At 38.1% G+C, this 23,305-nt stretch overlaps 1 protein-coding gene across 7 annotated transcripts in view; it reads right to left on the bottom strand.

Moving 5' to 3' along the window:
* The window catches only part of robo3 (roundabout, axon guidance receptor, homolog 3 (Drosophila)), a 176,031-nt gene that overhangs the window by 59,756 nt on the left and 92,970 nt on the right, over positions 1–23,305 (bottom strand). For 4 of the 7 annotated variants that reach the window (XM_077242381.1, XM_077242382.1, XM_077242377.1 and 1 more), the window contains one exon: positions 4,863–5,189. In XM_077242381.1, the coding sequence (XP_077098496.1) occupies positions 4,863–5,004 (142 nt within the window). In that variant the 5' untranslated portion in view covers positions 5,005–5,189. Of the gene's footprint in view, positions 1–4,862; positions 5,190–11,673; positions 12,046–18,114; positions 18,699–23,305 lie in introns of those variants that run through there. The other 3 variants (XM_077242378.1, XM_077242379.1, XM_077242380.1) reach the window with 2 other exon arrangements.

The raw sequence follows: 23,305 nt of genomic DNA, 5'->3' as shown, positions 1-23,305 counted from the left end.
ACGACACGCTGCCTGCTGGTGGCAGATCAACAAGCCTGGCATATGGGTTCCCTCCTTCTCCTTTCTATTTATCTTTCTACCTCCCTTTCCCTCTATATGTAGCCATCTCTTCCAACCCCCCAAAACCTGTGAACTAGACAAGCTCTATGGCTGGCAGCAGACCCCTCATCCCCATCTCCCGCCCACCACCTGGCTCATGGAGCTGTGCCACGATGGAGAAAGATGATCTCCATGCAGAGAGCTGGCACTATGTGCCCAAATCTCATCAATGCCCACAGAACTTTATCAAAAATCAGCTATTCTAATGTTTTATTGGATTAAAGGGATATTAGGGACAGTTCACTCAAAAAAAAGAAAAAATTGAAAATGTTGTCATAATTTACTGTTGTTCCAAACCTGTATAACTTACTTTCTACTGTGGAAAATACACAAAAGAAAATATTTTTTTACATGCTGAAATTTTACCTATTTTTATTTCTTTCATCGTTTGTCGGTAACAAAAGTTATGGTTATCTGAAGTCGGCTGATCGCTATGATTTTCATGAAGAGAATTTTGAGAAAAACAGGTTTAATTAACCGTCACGTCCTGCTAGCGGGACGATTGGCGCTTATTTTTATTGCCTTTTTTTCATATCACATATTTTAGTAATCATCGTAGATTAGGTATCATTCGAAAGTTTACGAACTCAAAATTCATCCTGTGAAAACCGTTTTGAAATTGGACGATTGAGAGGTGAGCAAGATCTTTTAAACGAGCAGCTACTCTAGACTCCGTTGTTCTCTTGTGCTCCGCATCTCACGATAAAGTTGGACGTTCTTTTAAAAAATAAAAATAAAAACCTTGCGTGCCGTTGTAGTTTGCACAGGACTGGCGGGAAATGCCCATTGATATACCTTTATTCTAGATGTTATGTGGTTTATTTTGATAGGTGAACTGTCTTTGTAGTGCCGTGCATGTTCTTAAAGAGAAAGTATAAATAGTATACTATAAATCTACTATAAATGGAGTCCCCTATAAATCGCTATTTTTCTGCACTAAACTAATGTTGACTACTGTATATTATTTTTTGTTCCACAGAAGAAAAAGTCATAAAAGATTATAACAACAAAGTTGGCGAATGAGAGTTGAGGTGTAAATGTGAGCAGTCATACCTTAATGTACGCGTTATGATGTCACAATCACATTAAGATGTCACAATCACTACCCTAGTCTTTTATAAATGCCTAAATGGAGATTTTTGTTTGTATGTATGTTTGTTTGTTTGTTTGTTTGTTTGTTTGTTTGTATGCATGTATGTATGTATGTATGTATGTATGTATGTATGTGTATATATATATATATATATATATATATATATATATATATATATACACATACATATATACATACATACATACATACAAACAAACGTTTAATATTTGAATTTATGTGATTCTTTCTTGTTTTGGGCCATTTTTGCAGATATCCCTAGAGGAAATGTCGCATTGTCATCTCACGGAGGGACAAACATATCATAACTAATGATGTAGGCCACCAGGATGATGGGAGCAAGGATAAAGGACAGGACAGATAACTGGCGAGGATGAGCGGTTCAGCAATCTAGACCTAGAAACAACTCCTATGGGGTTCTAGAACTATTTGTGTACCAGAATTCTTTCCACTGTGCACATTCAGTCTACAGTTAATGATAATGACAGTCTCGTTGGAGGCACATGGAATGCAAACGTTTCTGCTCAATGTGAGGAGAACTCATCCAAAAAACGTTCATTTGTAAGGGTAAACTTGGGATTTTCAGATGTCTGATTATGCGTTTAGCTTGTTTTCGGTTGACTGAAGTAAAAGCGTATTTTTTTAGATAGTGCTGTAAAAAGAGTTACCAAGTCATGCAAATTTCCAAAGCCTAAAATGTATAGTCTGAATCTATCGTATTCAGAACCTAAACCACCATCTTAAATGCAACTTTGGAAAACTAATTTTCTCCGCTACAATAAAAAATTTTTTTATTCAACAGACCATCTGTTCCGTAACCCTCATGGATCATGAACTTACAATAAACTCAGAGTTTTGAAACCGCACGGTGGCTGTTTGGCGCCGGATATGACTAATATGTACTAAAAAAGGAAATTCAGATATCTTAACTCCTAGTAATTATAGACCCATCTCAAATCTTGCATTTTTGGGTAAAATATTAGAGAAAATAGTTTTTAATCAGTTAAGTATATTCTTAAATACACATTCAAAATTAGAGATGTTTCAGTCGGGTTTCAGAAAACTTCATAGCACAGAGACCGCTCTTATTAAAGTAGTAAATGATATAAGAATAAACTTAGATAGAAATTGGCCTTCAGTTCTGGTGCTGCTGGACTTGAGCGTTGCATTTGATACAGTGGATCACCAGATTCTCTTAAATAGACTACGTGAATATGTTGGCTTATCTGAAACCGTTTTAAATTGGTTTTTATCATATCTTAGTGGTAGAACATCTGCAGTATCTATTAATAATACCTTGTCTGAACATTATGAGGTACATTGTGGAGTTCCTCAGGGATCAATTTTAGGACCACTACTTTTTAATCTGTATATGTTACCTCTCGGACGTATCATCAGGAGACATAGTATCTCTTTTCATAGTTATGCTGATGATACACAGTTATATGTAGCCGTATCTCCAGATGACACTGCAGGGCAAATTGATTCACTTGCATATTGCATCCAAGACATAAATGATTGGATGTCGCAAAATTTCTTACAACTCAATCAAGATAAAACAGAAGTTTTGATAATTGGATCAAAAGAACAGAGAGAAAAAATAATCCCTAAACTAAATATCCTGGGATTAAACCCAAGTAAAGTGGCAAAGAATTTAGGTGTGATCTTTGACTCTGATTTTAATTTTAAAGCGCATGTATGTAATGTTACTAAAATAGCTTTTTATCATTTAAAGAACATTGCAAAAATAAGACCATTTCTCTCCCTGTGCAATACAGAAAAATTAATGCATACATTTATAACTAGCAGGCTTGACTATTGTAATGCCCTCCTCTCTGGTCTACCAAAGACTACAATTAATCAACTACAATTAATACAAAACTCTGCTGCTCGAGTATTGACAAAGACCAAAAACACCTATACTAAAATCACTACATTGGTTACCTGTTAGTTTTCGTGTCGATTTTAAAAGTCTTTTATTAGTTTATAAGGCACTGCATGGACGTGCTCCAGACTATCTTTTAAAAATGCTTATTGTTATAAACCTGTAAGGACCCTCAGATCATCAGATTCTTTGCTTTTAACAGTACCACACAGTAGAAGTAAAAGATTTGGTGATGCTGCTTTTAGCCGCTATGCTCCTCGTCTCTGGAATAATCTTCCAGAAAAAGTAAGACGTGCCGAAAATATAAATAGTTTTAAGTCTAAATTAAAAACTTATCTTTTCAGTTTGGCCTTTCTATAATATTTTATGATGTTTGTAATTTAATATCAATCATTTTTTACTTGTATTTTGTATTTGCTTTTAATTTTTGTGCCTGTAAAGCACTTTGAACTGCATTCAATTGTTTGGAAAAGTGCTATATAAATAAAATTTGCTTGCTTGATTTGCTTGCTAATAAATGAATCTGAAATGTAGGTCAATGGCTTTGGTAATATCATCAAGCAGTCAGTCCTATAACTAAATGGAGATATTGTTCAAATCAAAATCAAATATTTTTGATATGGAAATATGAGAGAAATACAATTTTCATTGCTTTTAACCTCCCCGATAAGAAAGAAGAAATAAAAATTTAACTGAAAAAAAATCCAATCTGAAAAATTAATATTATCATGCAGTAAATAATTGCTATTTATAGCTTTGGAGAGCTGCAACTTCAATAAATCCGGTAGACATCAAAAGTAATATGGCTTTTTTTGCTTTCCCTTTTAAAATAAAGATATTGCAGCAGGCATGATAAATCACGTAAGAGCTCAACATGGAGGCTCAGATCCTAATTAGACAGCTGAGTGTGACTGAATTGCAAATGCTTTGGGTTTTAAAGCATTTTGTAATAGTAATGCACGAAAGAGGAATTTCATAGACAGGATTTATGAGTAGCTGGAGACCGAATCTGCGTTCTGGCTTTGAATTGTGTGAGAATAGTGCTATTCTTTCCAAGCAGTGCCAGAACATGAGGACTATTATGTCTCGCTGATATCTCAGACCAGATGGTGAAATACTCGAGCAGGTGAAGGATCTGTCCTTTGACGACGACATATAAGTTCTGCAGGCCACCTAGAAAGGATTCTGTATTACAAATCACACAGCGATCGCTCTAAGGTCATATGACAAAAACATAACGTTGCAGAAGCATAATGCAATTGCCGATAATCTAATGACCGAAATCAAATAGTGCCATCAGCATTTAATTAGTGTTTATTGGATATGGCGAGCCCTGCTGCTAAAACCTGGAGCCATTCCATAAGAAACACTGAGATGCTGGTGGGTTTTTTATTTAACTAACATCTGTCACCTGGAAGTAGCCAGCATTACGCTCCTCTCTTGGCTATTTCTGGGGTTGAATTTATCTCGAATACCAGCAAGCATCCATCTACATTAATACCACAAATCAGATTACCTCCTCTAAAACTAACAATGACCTCAGTGCTTTACTCCATCCAGGGACGATGGTTATGGGTCGCCGCAGCCAGTGGAAGACTAAACAAGATCGAGTGGAGATGGAGGAGAAGGGAAAAAGATGAGGAGAGCAGGACAAAATGGGAAAGGTTTATAGAAGGGAAAAAATGAGATGAGCACTGCGGAAATTTGCAGGAGAGATTGAGGAAGAGGGCACGAGGCAAGGATCAGAGTACAAATGAGCTGACTTACTTGCGACCTCCAAAGAGGCATTACGGCTGACAGCTTCGCCCAAGTAATTCCTTGCTACGCACACGTACACCCCTTCGTCGGGCTTGCTGCGCCTTCCGTGAACGATTCGGAGAAAGAAGAGGGAGCCGCTGGGGAGGAGCATACGGTGGGAGCGCGGATCCTCCCGGTCTGTTTCAACTCGCTCGCCATCTTTGTACCACTCCACCGTGGGTGTCGGCCGACCTTCGGCCTTACAGTTTAAAGTGGCGGGTTCACCCTTGGAAACAATGAGGTCAGAGGGGTGTTCGACAACCCGTGGCGCAGCATCTTCCAGTCTGGGTCGAGATCCTGTAAGAGAGAATCGGTGGTCACTATTTGCATTACATGCAAATGAGAAAATCTGGTATATAAACAATAGCAATATATGCAACTCAAAGCAACACACAATAAATGTGCAGTTGTGAATCTTTGACAGCGATTGATTGATTCATGATTCACTGATTTACAATTTGACAATTTTTGCTATTTCTAAACAGTTCAATGTGATTCAACACAATTTTAATAACTTGATTCAGTTTTTTTTAAATGTCATATTTATATGATCCTTTACATATATACATACTATCTTAGGCAAGAAAAATACAGGGGAAAAAATACAAAGTAACTTTGGAGAGAGCAGAGAGAGGGAGCATTTCTGAGGTGATAATTTAAATATGCAAAACAAGTCCATAATGTACATGTGCATTTTTTATTTAATATTATAAATGATATACTGTAAATATTATGAATATTTCATATTATTTTAACAAATAATAATTGTGTTTTACAATAATAAGTGTTGACCAACCATAATAATAATTTAATAGTTCATATTTATATTCATATTTCTGAAGCAATATGACCAACAGGAAATCTCACTAGTCTAAAATTAAGGTCCATATAACTGTAAATTAAACATTAAATAAGTTCTGTCATTGTGATGTCAGGAAAAATGGTCACTGAGTGTGGACAGAAACTTGTCACGAGGTTAGGAAACTTTGTAAAATCAGTATTAATAAAGTAATTTGATGACTACTTTTTGCCACAAAAAATAAAATAAAAAATACTCTAAGCAAAGAGCAAAAATTCACACTTCACACCAAAAACCACTCTATTCCATTAATTCCAGTTGGAGGTTAGCCAAGAAGATGCACAATTTCAGATCCAGCACCTGCTATACCAGTGCCAAGTTGATTATTCATGTCACTATTGACAAGGATTTAAAATACAATTTCCCCCTCAGCTAGGTTAAATTAAGACGTTATACATATGTATTGCTCAATTGCACGTTATATCAACTAGCAGTATGAAAATTACACACTCTAAAACAGCTATCAAAGAAAACAGACATGCATTTCAATCCCGCAGCAGCTGGAATGCCTGGATATGTATGTATAATTTGTCTTCTGTTTTAAGGCGCATAGGAATTCAAGCTGACTGCCAAGGGTTTTTGTTTCGCACAGTTGTTGGGTGGGGGGACCGGTGGAATGGTAATTCAGGTAGGCTTTCAGAAAGCTTTGAAATTGCTTTTCTCTCTCCCAATTTGAATGACAGTGTGGTGGTGGGACAATTAAGGATGAATAACAACAACACAAACTGATTTCTCAACAAGACTAAAGAATTTCAGCCATTGGGAGATATCTGGGGATGAAAGTGAGTCATTGTGCATGGTGATTTTGGAAATAATTACCAATCCCGGCGGCAACAATTATAGTGAGGTTTAAAAATCGTGACAGGAGAGCGACTGTGACTTCCAGCAGTCAGAGAGAGGGATGATGAAAACATCCCTCAGTTGGAGATGAATAATGTGTGATAGCTGTAACAAAAAGCTACAGACATCCCCCTGGGAAAACGTCCACCACCAATCCAAAATCCACCAAAAGTTACACAGGATTACGTTGAAAAACACACTAATGCATTTTGTGCACATAGAGAAAAAGTCTAATCTAACAGTCCTCTGTTTATACTAGGGGACCTGGCATTACAAAAAGTGCTTTCAATGATTATTTCTTACCATTCAGATCTGCAAGGCCTTGCTTTATTACTTCATATTCAGTCAAGTGAATAAACACCCCTGGGCCGGAGACTAATGCAACTTAAAACAAACCCATTCCCAACCACTTTACCATGTCCATGAATAAAATGACACAATGACCTTACAGTAGTAGTACATTGGGCCCCGTCCATGAGAGACGGCAAAGGCCAAACCGCAAGCTTTGTGTTCACCTCCGAATCCCCAGGACTGTTGCCCTTCTACTATCTGAAAACAAAAAGCCCAGTGGCCCCGCTGGGTTAAGGGAGCGGAGACCGCCAGGGTTTGGCTAATAGCTTTTAGCGGAAACTTATGGACTGCCGAACAGACTGCGGTTGGCAGGGGGTGGAGGAGAAACAGTGGGGTGAGAATCTAAGAACAGACTTATAAATAAAACAGGCCAAACACTCTCGACCTGCCACAGAAGAGATGGAAAGCAGGGAAAGAGATGGAAAGTAAAGACTGAGCTAAACGGCTACTTACATAGCAGCTACCTAACCGAAATGTGACCTCTGGAAGACCAGGTGGACATGGGACAGGTTAACACAACGACCGAATGTGCATACAGAAGTGGAAAACAACATCTGGAAAGCTGATTAATCTCTCACCCTGAATTTTCCGAGTTCCCATTATGAGGTGCTAGAAACGGTACTTGAAAAAAACAAGTCCAACGATGGACATTTGGGGATTTTGACAAACCTAAGGACTCAAAGAGGAACTATGTGGTCTTTAACCCTGTAAGATAAATCAACCCTTGGGGAAACAGTGGACTTTAAAGCAGAAAACATCTCCAAGAGAATCTTTTATATAACACTTGGAAATGAACAATAAAATGTCTCTGGTACAGACAAGGTAGGAAAGAAGTGCTTAAATAAGGATGTGAATAAGGCAGAACAAAGGTGATTTAATTTTAATAACCTCGTCACAAATGGCTGCTTCGCTCCACTGTGAATTGTGGGAAGTGCTTGATTTCTGGTCGCAGAGTGAAATAAAACTGAGACAATCTTGCCTGCATTAATTATTAATGGTGCTCGCCAAGGCAAGTCAATCTTTTTGAAGTCACATACTGTACATTTGTACTACAGACGTGATACTTCAATCCATGCGGCTTGTGAATGATTACATTTCTAAGCGATCAGATTTATGATTTTCACATACCAAATGAGAACATGCCCCCCAAAATTACCATAAAGTTACATTGGAGGAGGAATCTAAATCATATGTAGAGACCAGAATCTCACAGAAATTTAAAAGTGACCTTTTTTTAAAAAAACCAAGCAGAAAACCATGAAAAACAGTGCAACATCCCAACAACCACTCATAACTAGGACTTTGTGCTTTCTGAATACCTTTTAAGTTTGAATTCCTGAATTTGAAATGAATTCTAATAGAATTTTAATTGAAGTGACATACATAGATAGATAGATAGATAGATAGATAGAATGGATAGATAGATAGATAGATAGATAGATAGATAGATAGATAGATAGATAGATAGATAGATAGATAGATAGATAGATAGATAGATAGATAGATAGATATTCACTTCCCTATCTATCTATCTATCTATCAATCTATATATATATATATAATTCCAAATCAAATTCCATTAAGGTGTCGACAATTAAATTCACATTTAATTCAAATAGAGTTATTAAAAGGACCCAATTCTTCGTTTCTGAATTTTGCACAATCCTACTCAGAGCACCTTAGCAACATCCTAGCGCCCACCCAGAACAACCTAGCCTAACCACTTCAGAATATGTCAAATTCTAGGCTAATTCTACGCTACATCAGTAGCACAACTTCAGTCCAGATGTTAAGGATTAAATCCAGTAAGTGCAGCTTAAATTAGAGCATGTCCTCTCTGGAAGAACCTAAAAGAGTGGCAATCTTGCTGTGTGACACGCTAGTAATGGTTCCAGCAGTTAGATTGATTCGGGCATAAAGGGAGGTGCTGCAACTACAACTCATCTGCTCTTAAAGGTATCGAGCCCTTGTACTGTAATAGGGGTTTGACCTTGTTATGTGAAGGAAGAGGGAGAGATGAGCCGGCTCTGGGAGGAAATACATGCATCTGGCAATCCTTCTGATCAATCCCAAGGGGCTTTTAGCGCTAAGAATATTTATCTTCAGTGTTGGGGGGAGGAAATAAGATCTCTAAACACGGCCCAGCTAAACAAAGACAGATGATGCAAGCCGTGTTGCAGTAACAAGACGTGCTCAGGAAAATTTTCAAAAGCTGATTAAAAACAGCAAGTGCAGTGACATGCATATATTCAAAAGTCTTCCAAGAGAAGGTGTCAATGCCAAAGGATCTCCATGACAACCGTACAAAGAAAGGTCAGATGTCAATCTAATAATTGTCTTCTTCTCTTGAAGTATGTGTGAAAACCTGGAGGTCACAAAAAAGAAAGATAAATTGAGTAGGCCCTAGTTCTAAAGAAGCAAATATTTAAATGCAGAAAATTATTTGTGCAGGATAATTTGTGCAGGAGTGTTTGATTTTTTTTTTTTTCTTAGATGAATAAGACAAGTTCCAGAAGAAACTTTGATATCTAAAACAATTTAGCAACATGTCAAATGTTTGTATCGCATAAAAGCACAAAGCTTTGATACTCCAGTCCAACACCAAGACATAAATGACCAACTTTTCTCTCTCCCAACCCTCATCTGCAATTCTTTTGAGTGGCTTCCCGCCCCCTTAAATAGTTGATTATTTTACAACCTCACCCCTCCTTTTTTCATTGGAATCTGGGAATTGATTTGCAAATGTGCACTCATTACCCTAAGTTAAATTAAGAAGGGGGGGTGTTCTTTCCGACACTCTTTCTTAACTGATCTGTTTTTTTGCATTCATAAACAACAAAGGGGCTCTTGAGAAAGAACACAAACCCGGGGTCATAAAGCTGTGCTCCTTACTCCTGCGGCTCCTGACAGTGAGACGACAAAGTGAAGCCGGTCACATGCAAAAAGGAAATCAAATTACACAGGAGGGCTGCTGTTTTCCTCTGGGACGAGTGTGCTTCTGCCTGTATCAACCCTGCGAGGTGGGGACCGGGATGGATTAAGTGAAGTGGCAAGCACAGAAATTCCATGACAGCTTCAACAGAGCAACTTGACACCTTTAGGGGTTGTGGCAAGAGCTGCTTATGTGTTTCCTGCTTAAGAAACAGCAAAAGATGTTGTGTTTACTGCAGGGGATGGGGAGGATTTCTCATTCCAACAGGAAGAGACAGCACAGAGTCATGGAGCCTTAGCAAAATAAAATCTATATACCATTGTGGGTTCAGAGGCTGTGTGTGTCCATTACATGAGATTTGATGTCGTTCAAAGACAAGAAATAGGCCCTACTCCCTTTGTGCAGCCTGCATACTTGTATAGAAGAGATTTAGCATGAATTTGTTAGTATATGAATAACAAAATAATAATAAAATAATAATAATAGTGCAAAAATAAATAAATACAACAGAAAATAAATAATATTAATAAAAATAATCACTATAATAAAATTAATAATTAAATATATATTCTAATACATAATACATTGTGTGGTTGTTCAATTAATATCAAATCATAAAACTGGATGTAAAGTAAAGATTCAGAAAATATATTGTCTAATATAATTTGAGTATATCATGTCAACTACACACTTTTTTATTTTTGTGAGATGAAGTGCCTTCCGACTTTCATGAGAACTGCACAAAACACTTTGTGATATAGCCTATAACCCAATTCTAAAAGCTTAATCTTTAGTGCAAATGGGACTTCCTGACACATCAGATCTTATCTACAAGCTAAGGCTCATCTAGCCACTCCATTGCTTTAAGAACCTTCTCACTTCACAAAATAAACAGTACTTGAAATGAACCTTCTGCTGGGCAGTGGCAACGTCCAGCAGAAGGTATTGATCCCTCTGTGGATTCCCAAGAGTATACATGCTGGAAAAGAGGATGGGAATGAATACGATTCTTTCAGCGGTCCGACCTGTTAGTGAGAATCTCTTTAAGTCCTGACCCTAAACCCTGCGATCTCAAACACCACTGAGCTCTGAGTCGCCTCAGGTGATCAAGCAACGATGCGTAAAAAACAACCTCTTGGTCACCCTGTACTTGCCAAACTAGCTCATTCCTTTAGTGTGAGGGCATTTCCAGAACAGGCTGCAAGGAATCTAAAGATTGCAGTAGCCTTTGCGTTTCTCTAGGAATAGCTGTCTCTTTATGCAGTCACATACTCGGATATGTATCAGTACTCTGAGACACTTTCGCCTGGGTTCATTCAGATTGTACAAACCCTCTATGAAAGCGGTACAATAATACCACAGTCTGTTTTCGCTGACCTCCGGTAATTCAAGCTCTCCTGGCCAAAGAAAAGCACATCTGGAATACATGTCAATGGCATATCGCATATCTCAAGGGGAACTTGGACTTCTCCGTAGAGGAAGAAGTAGGGAATAAAAGATAAATTGTGCATGGTGGCGACAGTGGAGCTCCGTCCCAGCTGCTCTGTGTGGACCTCTTCAGTGCCCCACTAATGGAAGCGGCCCGGTTGGGGATAGCATACCAAGACTGGTTGAGATAGCATCAGTTTCCTGGTCCTCCTAGCAGTGAACCACGTTCCGCTGGATTAATCCTACCTCGCACTTTCCGCTTGACCCCAACATCACTAGGTGAGGCCCACACAGAACCACAAATTTAGCAGGAAGTGAAGTTTCAGGGTGAGGAATCTGACTATACAGCAGATCTAGATGTTTTGACAAACCTGATCTTTTTTCTGCCATTCACACCAGTCGCTTTTAAGCACAAGCATAGTTCCCTCAGAAGACTTCGTCTTCGTCTTCGTGCTTCGTCTCCTGATCCCTTAAGACAACCATTTTTCAGCTTCAGGTCAAATTCCAGTGAAAAGGTAAAACAAAGTATAAGCAGGCTTTGAAGTCATTTTCTTCTCATCAAAAATTATACAGCCTCTTTAAAATTCTCTCAGTCTTCAATGGCTGAGCCTTCAATCGAGAGCCGACCTGACTATTCATGAACTGGATCTTTGAAAGTCAAACAGACAAAGATGAAAAAGACTAGGGCGTAGTCTGCACTGTACGGACAGGCTTCATGTTAAATACATGCTCAGGGAAAGTGTGCATGGAATGGGACGACGATTAGGCCTATATTCAACATTAGTCTACTCCCAGCACGGCGGGAACTCTGCATATCTCCCCCTGAGGTCCAGGAGATAACATATCACATTCAGGATGTGTTCTTGTTGTGCTGATGGCTGATGATTGCAGGAGGAAATGACCAAAATGAGGGGTAGGAAAACCCCTAGGCTTCCCTTAGCACTAGACCTAACCTGTGAATGTTTCTGAAGATCTGCAACATATGGCACTGCACTGGTGAAATACACAGCTGAATCGCTTTCAATTAGTGATTCACACATTTAACAGGTTTAACATTTAAGTCAAGTGGTGCTTGCAGAGATGGTGGGTGTTTTGCATAAGAATGACTCACTGGGTTGGTCATGAAAATGAGCGGTCCAGGCATGGCTAGATTGAAGACTGACATGTAAGAAAGGAAAGAATTTCCTACTTGAGAAAGGCACATGAGATAAAAGACTAATTTATGGACTGCATAATAATGTTGTGCATTCAAATGCTGACAAAATGAATGCATAGCTTTAGCAGCTAAATTAATAAAACTACTTTCCATTTTCAGATTGGAAACAGAACAACAAATATCAGACGAGTACCACTAAAGCTACTGCTAGGGAGTGCAACACTGCCAAAGGTCTGAAACAGTGTAAAAATATATTTTTACATATATTTATATAAAATGAATCAAATATTTGATTTGAGATAAAAGAGAATTCTCTCTGGGAGCATTTTTGCCCTATTTTGGGTAACTGGGGCATTTCTGTCACTTTTGTTGGCAGTTTTGGCCAGAGCACTGGTTCATTTCTCACTCTGGTCTGAGAGTTAGAGACTGAGACCGAATACACAAAATTTTAGTGTTAATTTTCATTTCTTAGTCTCTTTATAGCACAAATCATCATGAGAAAACTTGCTAACTAATTTCATTGGGCGACAAGACTATAATGTACAACCACTGTGACAATATAGCTCTCCAAAAATCATTTTTTTATGCTAAATCTCTCTTCTATATATATATTTAATGAATTAAGTTTATCAGTGACTAAGTTCTTGACTCTCGCTAAAAATCCCGTTATAACAAAGTCCAACAAATGTGAAGACTAACTTGTAAGACTAGTCTTAGCAGTTTATGCAACCGGGCCCAGGGGCGCATTGTTGCACGGACTTCCATGGGCTGCGTTAGATCTTAAAGTGATAGCAAAATGTTAATCAAACAACTAATATATATATATATATATATATATATATATACACACACGTGTGTGTGTTTGTGTGTTATAAGATATGCAAGAACAGTTTTTGCCCCCCCCAAATAAATATATATATATATATAGCATATATAACAAGTATAAAACAAACAGAAAAAAACTGCATAGTTTCATGTTGGTCCATCAGACCTAACCAGAAAAAAACATTAAATCATGACAATTTCAGCAGGGAAGGCATCAGATTCCTGCTGTAATTGAAACTATTTAGCTTATAATAGAGCTGATAATATCAAAGTCTTGCCACACGTCTATGGAGACAAGAACAACAACCTGTTAACACTTCAATCACTCCGACAGAGACAAAGACAAAGAATACTCACACACCAATGAAAACATTCACAACATTCTTTGCATTGTACTCACGGACCAATTCTAGCTCTGCCAAGTTGCGATTTTGATCTACACGGCCATTAAACGACAACCGTGCACGTAATGTCCATGTCTAATAGCCCTCTGAACCCGGCAACTGTTATTTACTGAAACAACACAAAGAACACGACTGATGAGGATAACAGGGAGTTGAAGCCAAATAAGAGCAGAGGAACGAAGTTGAACAGCATGAAAAGTGTGTGAACATAGGTGCCAGGAGGGAAAAGAATGAGAAAGCAGTGTGTGTTAATGAAGGTAATCTAATAGCAGTGCCCATGCAGATAGGGACGGAGTCACTAAATTGGAGCTCCTGATGAGAGAGCACACACGGCCCCGGGCCCTTTTGTTTACAGTGTTCCCAACTCAAACATATATACACTATTAGCCGGGTCTGTTTGCATCAACTATTAAACAGAGCGAAAAAAATACAGACCAGAGGTCTCTGTTTCTCAGAGGACAACACAGTTGCACTATGTAAACACTCAAAGCACAAGCCAGCTGTTTAGAAGTTGGAGTGAGTTGTTACTCAGTGTGAAAGTGTGCTAATCTTGGCTCAGCAGGCCCTGATAATGAGCATTCATACTGTGTTATTTGTCAGAAGGCGTGGACCTTAATTTTTGTGCAAAAGTGATCCGATAATCAAACGAGTGGCTGAGAATTTATGCCGTGGGAATTGCATGCCAGGCCTGGATACTAAGATTCCTTCGTCTGGCTATGTTAGTGGTATGTTGCCTTGGCACGTAGGTGGCCCCTGCAGTGCCCACAGCTGTCCACAGCTTCTTTCCGCACAGATAAACCGCAGAACCCACTTCAAACTATCCAAAGTCATCAACAAGCTTATCCTAATGGGTATATCTACATGTTTAAAGAGCGAGGAAGTATGTGTATGCAGGGTCTAAAAGTTAAAAGGCACGTAAAAATTGGCTTTGACAAACAAATACAAGTTAAACTTGTGCATCCATCCATCCATCCATCCATCAAGTTAGTGTTTAACTGAAATTTCTGTGTAATTAATCAGTATATTACTGTGAAATGAAAATGTTGTAAAATATTATGTCACAACAATCTACCTTCGAGAGAAAGAAAAAATAAAACTAAATCATGAGGGGTTTAGGGGGAAAAGCCAAAAAAGAGGATTATTGTTATACCATGCTGTTGGATTAGGAAAGCAACAAACAAATGCAGCTAATGTATGTGTGTTTCAAAAGCTTAGCCTACCAAATAAATGTGCGTCTTAAACTCAAACGCTGTATACACACACACATCTGTGGTTGGATGATGGATGAACAAGAACATCAACAAGAATGCTGAGGAGAAAGAACAATTAAACTGTGACAGCCTGAGAGCTGAAACATTTGATACTGGAAAGATCCCATGAACAGCCATGAACTTCCGTGAAATATTGCTGATATACACTTCCTATTATCGAGTTATTGGATGGGAAAGAGAATCACCAAACCACTGCTGTAGGAGAGGAAGCTTCATTTCTAAATAGGGAAGCCAAATATCAAACCTCAGCCAGGGTCAGTGTGCCAAATTGGAAAAAAACTTTCAATAATGAAAGATATAATCTATAGTCATTTAAAAAGAGAGTCAAAAGCATGTTATGTACTTTTCCCATTGACAACATATCTAAATGAGTGATGTATATGCAAATGTCCTGACAATATCTCTCTTTAAACCTTTTAATCCTTGTACAATATACTGTCTGATCCTGTATATATATCTGTATATATATATCTAACCTGATCCTGGTTTCCACAACATGTTTAACAGTTTGAGCATCTGAAAAGGTAGTAAGCAAGCCACTTCAAGAAAATAGATGGGTGTTAAAGGAAGCTGAAAAGGTAACAAATTATAATCCAAACTACTAGTCACTTAGGGAACTAGTAGTAAACTTAGGCAACCTCAGGGAGTTTAGTTTGGCCCTTCTGATTTTTCGTATGGTGCATCCCATTTTGAACACTGCTTTGAGGGTCACCACAGTCACTGGAACTAATGCGTAGGGCCATTAAACTGTCTTCATCCGTGGCCAGAGACACAAGGTTGGACAGATTGATGCCAAGGCATTGTTTTGTGTCCCTATTCACCCCCACACAGCCATGCAAGCCAGAGCCAATGTCTTTAGGGTTCAATTCATACTTCCTGTCAGCAGTAGACTCATAAAACCAGAGCCGTATGTGCTTCTGGCTTCCTTTCTTGACCAATTAAAAAGCTTCCATTCGCTCCACAAAAAGGAGGCGATAAAATTGCCCTATTTTAGGAGATGAGTTACTGAGATTGTAAAAAAAAAAAACTTTTTAAACCATACAAAAATGTTTTATTTGAACATTTGTGGTGCAGCTAGTATTAATTCTTAAGTAAGATCTCAGTGGATACAACAAAAGAGTGCGAGAAAGATATTGCCAAGCTGTTTTGTCTCCAAAGGCTCCAGTGAAGAGTGTGAATGTGCCGGGACAGAAATCAGACTGAGACATCAGAGCGTGCTCAGTAGGAGATGCGGCATTTATCTCCCTCCTTATTGACAGCTTCTCGACAGCACACTGTTTACACAGAGGAGACAGGGAGTAACAGTGCAGAGCGTGCGAGAGGAAGACGCAGACTTTTCTGAGTCACACCTCTCATACACATGCGCGCAAACAAGCCTCGCTTCTGATCTAAGGAGCGAAGACAGTCCTGGAGATGCAAAACGACAAAATAAGCCGTCACGTATAAAGGAAAACCCTAAATGACACACTTTATACGAAAAGTCGCAGAGCTTTTTGAAATGCTGCCAATCATACACTCCTACAGTATAGGATAACAGCTACAGATACTTGTATTTGCATTTTGCAAATGTGTTAATCACAAATACAAAATAAATGTTGTGCTTAAAAGACATTTTCCACTAAGGTTCATCTGGTTTAAAGTGTGTCATTACCAATCAGTCAAAGGCCGGCAGTCGTTAAATGCATGTTTGGGGACAATCCGGGAAGAGCCGACAGCTGTTTGTGGCTGTTTAAAATGACTTCAAAAGAAGCCGAGCAAACACATGTCCTCCTCGAGCTACAAATGCAACACAGACAAATAACAAATACACAGGAGTGACACTCAGAAAAGATCAGGCACCTAAATGACAATGTTGAAGAGTAACTCAATGCCTTTCTTTCAAAACCCTGATCAGGTGTGAGAAGGTGAAAGGAGACAGCCAGCAGATCTCGCCTCATACCTGCAGTCGATTAAGTCAGAGGCGTGGGAAAAGAACGGGATGACGCATGCCGCTAAATTCAACTACACGAAACGAATCCACACTCACTTTTTGGATGTTTTTTTATTAGCCTGTTATAGAGAATGAAAAGGGTTTTAGTTTGACCAGATCTGTTCATGAAACAAATAAAGAGCACAGTTATTGACAGCATAACTGAGACTGAACTATAGATCTAGTCATATAAAAGCTTTGCGTGTCATTCCATCCCTTGTCTGGCGGCTGTGCTGGCCTTGATTCAGTGGCAGATTTTGACAGCGGTTATATTGGAGGACAGATCTCAGAGGCAATGTTTACTGCCCCATAAAACAAAGCTTCTGTTGGCCAGCAATACCTAAGCATGATTCAATTCAAGCTATGCAAGATTGGGGTTTTATAGAACCAGGGGTCCTGAAAGTTGCCAAGGGGGTCCAAAAGAACACACACACACAAACACACACACACACACATATATATATACATATATATATATATATATATATATATATATATATATATATATATATATATATATATAAGCTCTACTCTAACATCTAAATTTCTAACTACAGATCTACCCTTCGTCCCTGAAAATCGGAATGTGGGGTCCTTTAGAGTGTTAAGGTTGAAAACCCCTATGAAGTGTGAAAATGTGTTGATTAAGATTGTTAATATAATATAGCAGTTTTTCAATATTTAAGAGCTGATCTGTCCTAAAGTGCATTTACTGTAAACTGGGTCAATTGGTCTGTATCGACCATATGTTCAAGTATAAATACCATTAAGGATAAATCTATAAATCATCTGTTTACAATAAAATTATTGTATATTTAAGTTATATTCCTATTAAAAGAGATGAGGCCATGTTATATTCCTCTTAAAACGTCATGAGATCCTGTGTAATTAAATTTAAAAAATGTTTTTACTGTAACTTAATAACGTTACATGTCGATTTTTTGAATATTAAATAATTGTATGCTATAAAACTGTTCTGCTGCTATCCATGCTATATCTATGTAAAGGACGAAAAATAATCACCACAACATAAATAACAACAATACCTCACAAAATACCACCGCTCATAAGACAATATATACGTTTAGAAACACTAAAGATGATGTCGACAACTAATTCACAATGTTTTGCTATTATAGGCTAATCCTTATAAAGACATCAGTCGTATTTTATTTTCTCCAGCTTACCTTGAGATAAAGAGATGAGGGCAAACGCAACGAGTAGCGCATCTAAAGTCCAGCGAAACTCCATCACCCTCAAATATAAAGTCCACTTCAGTCGCCTTTATCCGGACAAACAGTCCCTAAAATCATCCAAAAACCGCTACAATCCGGTCGAAGAGAGAGGAGACGCGTTTAAACAGGGGGTCAACATTAAAGAACTTTACAAACTAGACCCAAAACACATAAAAACTGTGCAGGTCAATCGGAGCATCACAAATATTCCATATTCTCGTGAGCTTCCTGCGTGCTCGCGCTGCGTGTTGCGCTCGAGCGCTGATCTGGACAGATAAAGAGTCAATGTAACGGACAGATAAGATGTGATGCTCACAGTCCGTCCCAGACGCTCTTGCTTCCTCCAAGATTCATTTCACGGGCAAAACACATTTCTTTTCGCGCTTTCCCTGTGTGTGGAAAAAGTATCCGTTCTTCAATAGCCCGTTCAGTCAGATTTCCATTTCAGCCGCTGCCCCGCAGTCTTCCCTTCACTGTGAATGAACGGATTTACTACTCTCGCGTCTACGGGAGACTGTCTCGTGGCTCAAGCCCACCCCCCTAACTACCTTCAGCAGTTACCCACACTGGGGTAACTGCGCTCTTAAAGGGCCAGTAGCTCCAGTTCAAAACAACACTGCAGGGATGGCTGTAAATAGTGAACTAATTCAATCTTGAGGAGTTGTGAGGGATCACCCAGTAATTAAAATGTTGACATTATTTACTCACCCTCATATTGTTTCAAATCGCCATTATTTTCTTTCTCACACGTCCCACATGATAGAACAACTGACAACTGTCAGCCTCAGTCCCCATTTACTTTCACTGTGTTGTTATTCCAAACAATGAGAGTGAATTCATTGAGCCTAACTGTTGAGAGTAAATAAATGATGGCAATTTTAATTTTGTGTTGAACCATTCCATTAAAACCCCTTGTTTGTGATACTTTGTTGATCACCCATTTTCTGAGAATAATAGACTATCTGAACAAAAACAGCATATTAGCTAATTTAAAGGAATAGATCAATAAAAAAATGAGAAATCTCATTTTAGAAAATCTGTCATAGCCCTCATGTTATTCCATGTTTTTTGCTTCTGAGGAACACAATTTGTTGAATAATTTGAAGCATGCTTCCCGAATGGAAATTAACAGACAGCATTGTTGAACTCCAAAACAGACTAAACAAAAGCACCATAAAATTATTATAAAAACAGTCCACTTGTGCATTATATTGGAAGTCTTCTGAAACATTAGTTCCCGGTTTCACAGACAAGGCTTAAACCTATACTCCCACTATGCATGTTTGAGCTGTTTTAACTGAAAGGAACTTCTTATCTTCAACTTCAATATTTTAAAATATGTCAGTGCTATTGTTTTGTTTCAAGATGCACATGCAATGTTTTTTTTTTTTCCCCTAAGGCATGTTTATAAAAGCTACTTAAATGTTCTAATTGAACTAAGGCCTAATCCTGGCTTAATCTAAACCCTGTCTGTAAAAACAGGCCTAGATATTTAAATAACTAAAAATCACACTGTAAAACGACTGTAAAAATATTATTTAAACAATCTGCACAGGTTATATTTACATAACTAAAATATACCAAAAAATCCCTCTCTGGTGCACTAATAAAGTGATATGAGTACTGAAATCTTATGTATATAGAGTTTAATGGATTTTGACTTATGTATCATTTGTAGCCTCATGGTGCATTTTTGGAAACTGGCAGCTCTTCATACCCAATTCACTTTTTTTGCATGGAAAAAAAAGTTGCCACAACATTTTACATTTTACTGCTTTTGTGTTTCACAGAAAAAAAGTAAGTCATAATGTGATGGCAGAATTTTCATATCTGGATGAACTATTCCTCTAAGAGCAGGTATAGTGATATATAAAGGCCTGAGCTTAATCATTTTTATTAAAATTAAGAGCCTATAAGCCGAGGTGCAGGAAAATTTTACAATTCATTTTATTATTGGCTTTAAATTCTGGTCTGTCCCCAAAAACATCAATCAGCCCCTGAAGACTCCGGGCTCTAAGCAAATCATCAATCACAGAAATGCCATTGTTCCATGGGAATGACTAGATCAGAAGTGAAAAGCAATATCAGAGGTATATCAGTGTGGTATGAGGTTCAGACAATGAGACACGACACAGAAGAGCCTCCGTCTGCGGCAGGTAATGATGGCGGATGATACCGGTGGATTCAGCCCTGGCAAATAACAGCAATGAATCACTAAACAGGGAAAAGAGGGCTTTTTGTATTCAACGCATTTCACTCTCTCCATCCCTGCCATTTTCTCCACTATAATGAGACTGTATTTGGTCAAATATTAACCAACAAATTGCATTTCATGTTAATTTCAAGACTGAAAGCTCAAGATGCAAGTTAGGGGTTGTATTTATCTTAATTTTCCTGATGTAATATATTCTCTTCCATCATGTTCACAGTGGAGGACAGTCGGCGCCTGGAGTACACGGGGAGCTTCTGGAGCAACTACCCTTGATATTGTCCTCATGTATGATGCATGAGCAAGTTTAACTTAATTGCAAAAACTGATTAATTGAGCTTCTGCATGTAATTGAATAAAACATGATTCCGTTCGCCCCTAAATACATTTCAACTCTCTTATGACTGATGCAGCATGCTCCGACTACCATAAAACATCCGCTGCATGCATCAGGACGAGCGAGCAGTCTGTGAATTTAGCTGAATAATCACATTAGTGTGAGAGTTATGGCGACATCACATCATCACGTTTTAATGATGCCATTAAGCAACAGTCGCAGGAGTACGTCAAGAGCGAGAGTTTGGAGAGCACCGCTGCAGATGACAGATTATCATCATTGAATTTATAAAAGCTAACAATGATTTGCTCAATCTTTCGCCCATTGAGGACACAGACACTCTACCGTTGTGTTACTTAACATCTGCTTTATTCGTCGGAGAATTATAAAATATTTGTGACAAGTTTGACGCAATGAAAGACACAAGCCTGTTAAATCAATTTCTTTGTTTCGTGTTAAATTATCTGTTTTTCCCCCTCAAAGAAGATAAATGACAGTGAAAAGCATGCCTCAAGCAATCCCTTCACATGAGACTTTGACTAATTTACACACCCAATTGAAAGTCACCATTATGTACAGCCAATCCAGAGGCTTTATCAATAGAAATTAACTTAACCTTTCAAATAAGGTGATGGGGAAATCGGTTTGAAAATTTCTCAATTAAGCTATGCAGGGATGGAAAAAAATTCACCTTGGTGGCAAACATATCACACATCATATCAGTGTTGAGCAATCATCATTGACAGCAGAAAACGTTCTGAAAATGCTATAGCACTATCAGTAATTAGCCCATCCACTATACAGCCGCTTGAGTCTGTGCCAGCAAAATGTGATTTATTACACTGATCAGCCGCACCATGAACACCTGACAACTCACACTGAACCAGGGCCAAGCCATCTGACACTGTGAATTTAAAGCTCAGCACATCCCAAAGAACAAATGAACACACAAATGTGACATATTCAAATGTTTAAAGGAAATATCAGGGTTCAGTACAAGTTAAGCTCAATCGAAAGCATTTGTGACAATGTGAAGAAAAAAATTATTTCAACTTAATAAAAAAAAAGTAAAATTCTGGGTTACACTGAGACATGTTTCACTGGACATGATTAGGTCCATTCTGTAAATTTTACAATATTTCCTGTTTCAGTAGCCACAAAATGTATAAAAAAAATGTGAGTGGCTATATGAGTGGATTTTAGTGTGAAAAAAAATGCTAACTAATATCCAACGTTAACGTTATATCCACTAACGTTATATCCAATTTTATACCCTCAATACGTAACACTGCAAACCATAAAACGACTGTAAAAAAGTATAATTTATATTTGTTCATGTGTATGTATATGTATATATATGTATCTATATATATATATATATATGTGTGTGTGTGTGTGTGTGTGTATATATACATATACATATATATATATATATATATATATAAATGTGTGTGTGTGTGTGTGTGTGTGTGTGTGTGTGTGTGTGTGTGTGTGTGTGTGTGTGTGTGTGTGTGTATATAAATAATTTTTTCCTTTTATGTCTTAAAATCCTGCTTTTAAATCCTCAAAAAAGTTCCTATTAACTACCATTGTAAGTGCCTCACCATTAACATAAATTTTGCTGCTTTTTTTAAAGAAAACGAGGAAGTCTTATTAGTATAGTAATTTCTAACTTTGTACTGTAAACACTATCAATTTAGCTCAACTTTTTAAATGTGGTATTACATTTATGACCAACAAAAATAAGCTACGTCAAATCCTGGTGACATTCACAAAGACCTAAAGCACACAGCGACATGCTTTTTACATGTGTCAGGCATATCTGTTCCTGCCAAGATATCGACTGCGATCGTCATGGAGACTGACAGAACACTGAAACCAAATGACATTTAATGCGAAAAGCAATACACAGAGTCCTTATGTAATGGAAAAGGATCTGACTCCCCCACATGCCTAAAGCAGAGTTGCATATGACAGTTGAACGTGAGGGAAGGATGCCAAAAGACAGATGGAATGAAAAGAAAGTGCACAAAGGCTTAAAAAAAAAAAACGACTGGCGTGATTGTGTTTATTTGCTGCCCTTTGATTGAGACCAATTTGCTTGATTAAACCATGACCTGAGCCTAAAATGAAATCACATTCAATCAACTATATTCTGTTTTGCCAGCGTAAACCATTCAGTGGGAGAAATTTATGAAATTGATGCCTTCTCAAATGCATGAACAGTCAGAAACAACACACGTTGGGATCCCCAATTTAAACCTGTGTATTTTAACGCTGGCCCTTTAAGATCTCATTATAGATTAATTGATTAAGAGGGTGCGGCTGGAAAATGACAATATATCTCCTCATTGATCTGCTTTTGAATGAAATTGGCTGCTACTAATCATCCCGGGGGACACGGGCGCACATTTAGATGCCCAATTTCCTGTTGCTCCCCAATGCATTAATATTCCACTTTCCCAACCTCTGCCTGCCTGTCCATCACTCTCTCTCTCTTTCTCTTTCTGTCTACCTCGCTCTCTCCCAGGCTTTGTCTTTGAGCCCCTCTGTTTGAGGCCCCCTTAATTGTAGCTCTGTGAAGCGAGAAGGTCCCT

This window comes from Siphateles boraxobius, unplaced genomic scaffold (assembly GCF_051911475.1).
Source record: "Siphateles boraxobius isolate OS27281-9 unplaced genomic scaffold, OSU_SipBor_1 25, whole genome shotgun sequence".
NCBI classification, from domain to species: Eukaryota; Metazoa; Chordata; class Actinopteri; order Cypriniformes; family Leuciscidae; genus Siphateles; species Siphateles boraxobius.
Note: the sequence above shows the minus strand (reverse complement) of the source record. Positions and strands in the feature narration are given on the sequence as shown.